Genomic DNA, 6659 nt, shown 5'->3' on the forward strand with positions numbered 1-6659 from the left:
AGGGGAAAGGTGCAATACTGGCGACTGAGGAAGCCCTTAAGGCTCAGGTCAAAATCGTTGCCCCTGACTTCGACACGTCGGCAATTGGTGTTTTCAAGATGATCAAAGACGGCAAGATTGTCGACATGCCTAGGAAGTGATTTGTTATATTATGTAACTTCGTGAAACTTTTCGTAAGCTATTTTGACTTTCATGAACAACTTTTTTAGGTCGTTTGCCCGTCTTATTGTAGTTAACACTTTCATGTTCGTCTGGTTGTGTCGCCGTTTATATTCAGCGTTGTTATTCGTACTAGTTTTATCGTATTGATGGTATTCTGGCTTAGCCAGGTCGTGGCTCTTTAGCGTAGCCGTTTGTTGTTGCGGTAGTTGACGGGCTCCCAGAGTGATCAGTCCCGGGGCCGCATATTATCGTCGCGTTGCGTGGAGTTCATTTGCACAATGGGTTGTCCAAGAAAAGTAAACAAACAAAATTTTTGACAAGTATATTTTTGTCGGTAATTGCACAAAAGGTCTATAAGCCAAAGCAAAAAGTACAATTTCATGGATTGGCTACTTAGCTCGTTTGGTCGGTAGGTCGTTACGCGTGCTAGGAGTAAAACCTTCTCAAGTTGCTCGCGTTCTACGTTCTTGGGATCTCTTTACCATTGAGCCTTTCCAACTTGAAAGCGCCTTTGCCAATCACCTCTTTAACTCTGTAGGGGCCTTCCCAGTTTGCCGTCAGTTTGCCCTCTCCTGGGGTCGGTAAGCCGATGTCGTTGCGCCTTAGGACGAGGTTGTTTCGTTCAAACTCTCTTCTGAGTACTTTGGTGTTATAGCGCAGGGCCATTCTTTGCTTCAGCGCTGTTTCCGTCAGGTGGGCCATCTCTCTGACTTCGTCTATTAGGTCCTTCTCCACAGCTTCCCCCACTCCCTTCAAAAGTAGTCGTGGGCTCGGTTCCTCGATTTCCACGGGTATTACCGCGTCTAGCCCATATGTTAGTCGAAAGGGAGTTTCTCCGGTAGATGACTGTTCGGTTGTACAGTACGACCAAAGGACCGAGGCGAGCTCGTCGGCCCAAGCACCTTTTCTATCATCCAGCCGCTTCTTAAGTCCTAACAGGATGATCTTGTTTGTGGACTCAACCTGTCCATTTGTTTAGGGGTGTTCAACTGAGGAGAACTTCTGCCTTATACCCAGGCCGGTCAGGAACTCCGTGAACTTCTTGTCGATAAACTGTGTCCCGTTGTCCGAGATAATGATCTCTGGGATTCCGAACCGTGTTATCACTTGTCTCCACATGAACCTCCTGCAATTGGATGAGGATATGCTGGCCAGCGGCTCGGCCTCTATCCATTTGGTATAGTAGTCAATGGCGGCTATGAGGTACTTGACTTGTCCCGGACCAACCGGGAAGGGCCCCAAGAGGTCGACTCCCGTTGTGAGAATGGCCGGGAAGACGTTAACAAGCTTAGCTCGGAGGCCGGTGCCTTGTGAAAATTGGCGTTCTCTTGACACTTTACGCACTTTCTAACGAATTCTTTAGAGACTACCATCATTGATGGCCAATAGTATCCAGCCCGGATTAATTTTCTTGCTAGGGCTTTGCCCCTTATGTGATGGCCGGAACATCCTTCATGGACTTCCCTGAGGACGTAGTCCATTTGGTCGGGGTGTAGGCATTTCAATAGGGGTTGGTTGAGTCCTTTTCTGAACAGCTGATCCTGGATGATCGCGTATTTGGCTGCTTTCCTTCTCAGTTTCTTAGCATCTTTTTCGTTATCAGGGAGTTTGCCGTTTTCTAAAAAGCTGGTGATGGGGTCCAACCATGAGGGGCTTAGCCTTGACAGGTGCAGAGTGACTGCCGGCTTACTCATCATACCTTGGATGAGAGATCGGTTACCTTCTCCCAGTTTTGTGCTAGCCAGTTTTGATAGGAGATCTGCCCGTGTGTTCCTTTCTCTTGGAACGTGGTGGATCGCGACCTCCTCAAACCTCTGGCTCAAATCCTTGACTTTCTCCAAGTACTTTTGTAATAGTGCGTCTCTGGCTTGGTAGCTCCCGTTTACTTGGGAGGTGACGACTTGTGAATCGCTACATATTTCCAACCTTGTCACTCCAACTTCCGTTGCTAGGGCTAGCCCGCTATGAAGGCTTCGTATTCCGCTTGGTTGTTCGAGACGGAGAATTCGAACTTGATTGACTATTCGTATACGACCCCGGCTGGGCTTTCCAGGATGATCCCGGTGCCCCCGGACGTCTGATTGGAGGCTCCGTCCACGTGGAGCTTCCACCGTGTGCCCGTCTCTTCAGTTGGATCTCTCGTCACTTCTACCAGGAAGTCAGCCATCGCTTGCGCCTTGATTGCTTGCCGGGGTTCGTACCGTATGTCATATTGGGAAAGTTCAATGGACCAAGTCATCATCCTTCTCGCCAAATCAGGCTTTTGGAGTACTTGTTGGATTCCTTGGTCCGTCCTTACGACAACTTGGTGACCTTGGAAGTATTGTTTTAACCTCCGCGAAGAGGTCAAGAGTGCCAGAGCTAGCTTTTCCAGTTTGATGTACCTTAGTTCTGCCTCTTGTAGGGCTCTGCTCATGAAATAGATTGGCTGTTGAGCCCTTCCTTCTTCTCGTACCAAAATCGCAGCCAGGGCTTCTCCTGTTATGGCGAGGTATAGGTATAATGGCTCCCCGGCCTTCGGCTTCCCGAGCACATGGGGTGTTGCCAGGATTTCCTTGAAGTGTCTAAAAGCTTCCTCGCATGTGGGCGTCCATTCGAATGCTATCCCTTTCCTCATGAGGTTAAAGAAGGGTAGGGCTTTTGTTGCCGAAGCTCCGAGAAAACGGGATAACGAGGAGAGTTTTCCTGCCAATCTCTGGACGTCCTTGATACAACTCGGACTCTTCATCTGGAGTATCGCTTGGCATTTCTCAGGGTTAACTTCTACCCCCCTTTGGGTTATCATGAACCCTAGGAACTTTCCAGCTTCCATGGTGAAGGCACATTTGAGGGGATTGAGCCTTATACCGTGTTGTCAGAGAGACGCAAATACTTTAGCCAAGTCATTCAGGAGGTCGTCGGGTCGCGCAGTTTTCGCGAGGATATCGTCCACATAGACTTCCACTATCTTGCCTATGAGGTCGCGAAATATTTTGTTCATCAGCCTTTGGTATGTTGCCCCTGCGTTTTTTAGGCCGAACGGCATCACCCTGTAACAGAATGTTCCCCCAGGCGTTATAAATGCTGTCTTGTCCTCGTCGGGTCGGTGCATCGGTATCTGATTGTAGCCGGAGTAGGCGTCCATGAAGCTTAGATACCGGTAGCCCGCCGCCGCGTCGACGAGTGCATCTATGTTAGGGAGGGGGAAACAAAGGGCATGCCTTGTTGAGGTCGGAGTAGTCTACGCACATTCTCCATTTGCCGCTGTGCTTTTTTATCAGAACTACATTCGAAAGCCAAGTCGAGTAGTCTAGTTCCCGTATGAAACCGGCTTCTAGGAGGCTGGCCGTCTGCTTGGCCACCTCCTCCGCCCTCTCCCGCGACATCTTTCTCCTCCTCTGGGCTACCGGGCGGGCTTCCGATTTGACGGCTAGCTGGTGTGACATGACTTTGGGGTCTATGCCCGGCATGTCAGCCGGTGTCCAGGCGAACAAATCCCCATTGGCCCTGATCATTTCTACCAGAGGCTCTTTCAATTCATGTGGAAGGTTTCTATTGACAAACGTGAACTTTTCCTCCGTGTCACCGACCCTGAACTTTTCCAGGTCCCCCTCTGGTTCTGGTCTGGGCTTGTCGTCAACCCTTGCGTCTAGGTCAGCCAGGAACACCCCCGACGCCTCTTTAGATTTCTTCCTTAGGGAGAGGCTGGCGTTGTCGCAAGCGACCGCCATTTCTAGATCTCCCCTTATGGACCCTATAGATCTGTCGTCGGTGATAAACTTCATGACTAGTAGCTTTGTGTTGATTATCGCTTCAACATCGTTAATCGTCTTCCTCCCCAAGATGATGTTGTAGGCCGTAGAATCTCGGAGAACCATGAACTCATCCATTGCCGATCTTCGGCCTTGGGCCTGTCCCATGGAAATCGGCAGGGATATCACTCTATCTGGCTTGATGAAGTGGTCGCCTAACCTGATGACCCCGTGCTGGTGAGTCGATAGGTCGGCGTCCCTTAACCCTAGTGCGTCGAACACGTTGCGAAACATAATGTTCGAGTCTGCCCCGTGTCGACGAGGATTCATTGACGAGGCCGGTTCCCACTCTGGCCGTGATGACCATGGGTGGGTTTTCAGGGGCCTCGTCGAACCATTGATCTTCCGGATCAAAGGAGATAGATGGGGGCTTCTTAGAGCTTCGCACCAGCGAGGAGGAGACCGCCAGGACCTTGGCATCTTTCTTGTGCGCCGATCTCAACCTTGGCGCGGTGTTTTTGGCGATTACTACGTTTATCACAGTGAGACCGTGGTCTTTGTCTTCTGGCTCTTGTCGCCGCTTTGCCGACCGGGTCTTGCCTTCCTCGTCTTGGTCGCGATGTCGCCTCCTCGGCTCCCTTATAAGATGGGAGAATTCTGTTAGTTTACCATCCCTTATCGCTTGCTCTAGTGCATCCTTCAGGTCAAAGCAGTCTTGTGTTTGGTGCCCATAGCCCTTGTGGTAGTCACAGTAGAGGCTCTTGTTTCCCCCCGTACGGTCCTTGAGTGGTCGGGGTTTTGGCAAGATTCCGTTCTCGGCTATTTGCTGATAAACTTCCATGATGGGAAGAGCGAGTGGAGTGTAGTTGGTGAATTTTCCGATCCGGGGAAATGGTCTGAATGCCTTGCTCGGCTCTCCCTCCCTGGCTTGCTCTTTCTGTCTTTCTCCGTTACCTTGTTGCCTAGGTTGATTGTAGCTGGAGTGTCGTTTATTGGCAGCCACGACCTGGCTGACTTCCTCGTCATTTATGTATTCCTTAGCTACCGTTTGGATCTCGTGCATCGTCCAAACCGGTTTCGTGGTGAGGTGTTTTCGGAAGTCCTCGTTGAGGAGGCCGTTCGTCAGACAGAGGCTGGCCACCGAGTCGGTTAGGCCGTCAATTTCTAAGCATTCGTCGTTGAACCGGTCCAGGTATTTTCTGGTCGGCTCCCCGGGCCTTTGGGTTATCCCGAGCAGGTTGATCAGGTGCTTTGCCTTTGCTATTCGTGTTGTGAGTTGAGCTAAGAAGGCACGGCTGATGTCCGAAAACCCATAGATGGATCCCTGTGGGAGGCCGTTAAACCATCGGATCGCAGGCCCTGCCAGGGTGACCGGGAAGGCCCGGCACCTCACCTCATCTCCTACTCCCTCCAGATTCATTCTAGCCTCGAAGGCTGTGAGGTGTTCCAGAGGGTTTTGGGTTCCATCGTACCTCATGTCCGTTGGTTTGTCGAAGTGCTTCGCCAACCGGACCTCGAGGATGGATCGATGGAACGGGGTGGCGCCCATTATCACGGGTCGCCGTGTCCTCACAGGCCTCCCTTCTCCGTCTTCACGATCTCGCCCCCGGGAGTAGATGATTGTGTTGTTTCGTCTTCTCGGGATAGGCGAATCTTCTCGGGTGCTTTTCGCTTCCATTCTGGAAGCGGAGGCGTGTCGGGGGCGACTTCGGTGGGAATCTCTCTCTCGGCTTTCAGGAGATGGGGAGTAGCTAGGATCGGTGGTTCGTCGATCATGCTCCTGATCGGCTAGTTATCGTTCCAGGTTCTGGACCCTATGGCGTAGCTCCTGCATTATTCTGGCGCTGTCACCGCCAGTTCGTCCGAAGGGTCGCGTTCCTGTGCGTGGTTCAGTGCGTTGTCGGGAGGACCTTCGTCGCCCTCTCGGTGAGGCGACAGAGGCTGCCCCCTCTGCGCCGGCTGCTCGGCCTTGGTCTCCAATGCCCGGCACGACGTCCATTTAGGCGTCCCCACAGACGGCGCCAATGTTCGATTGAACGGTTTCCGGACGGTTCGGGTGGAGATTTGAGGAGGCGGGAACGCTTCGTTCGCAATTGTGCTGGGGTCGGATCTGCCGGGTAGCCGAGCTCTTGTTATGGAAAGAGGGGGTGTCACCTGCAAAGACACTCTGACGCCCTAGTCAGTTAGTGTGCAGGTGAGAAATAGGTTAAGTGGAATGTGTGACGTACCTTGGGGGAGGGGTAGGACCCTCCCCTTATATACTATGTCAGATGTGGGTCCCACGAGGACAGAATCCACCTTCCTCGAAGTTTTCTTGTACAGCTGTGACGGCCAGCTGTCCCAGACGCGTGTTCGGGTCGGATACGAGTACATCATTCGACCGTTCAGGTCGGATAGTCAATGAGTCGGATCGGCCCAAATTCTCTTTAGACCAGGCCGTAACAAATATTAAATAATTAAAATACTTAGATACATAAATAAATATATATCTAACTAGATCTAGAGAATCTTAATTCCCGGATATATGTATATAGTACAGATGTAGGGACAATAGGTTGTAAATGATTATGAAAAAGAAGATACGCATTTTACATATTTTTTGGGTTGGTAAATGGGAATGAAGTAAAGTTGGGACCCATATATGAAATTAAAGGCATGGAAGAGATAGAGGGTAATTATGCAACTTGCTCGCCCGTGCAGATAATAATATTATAATGCTTCAATATTATTTATTGCTTTAACACTAACCTAAACCATCGTGGAATT

At 50.7% G+C, this 6659-nt stretch overlaps 1 protein-coding gene across 1 annotated transcript; it reads right to left on the reverse strand.

Annotated features, from left to right (window-relative positions):
• Positions 1-4083: 4083 nt before the first annotated feature.
• Positions 4084-5442, reverse strand: LOC107490108 (uncharacterized). The gene has a single exon (XM_016110876.1). It carries the CDS (start codon positions 5440-5442, stop codon positions 4084-4086), a length of 1359 nt encoding a protein of 452 aa, XP_015966362.1.
• Between the last annotated feature and the right edge of the window lie 1217 nt (positions 5443-6659).

Source organism: Arachis duranensis, chromosome 5, assembly GCF_000817695.3.
Source record: "Arachis duranensis cultivar V14167 chromosome 5, aradu.V14167.gnm2.J7QH, whole genome shotgun sequence".
Taxonomy (NCBI): Eukaryota; Viridiplantae; Streptophyta; class Magnoliopsida; order Fabales; family Fabaceae; genus Arachis; species Arachis duranensis.

Coding starts and splice junctions, on each gene's coding strand:
- LOC107490108 (XM_016110876.1), bottom strand. CDS start 5,442: ATGGGCGCCACCCCGTTCCATCGATCCATCCTCGAGGTCCGGTTGGCG.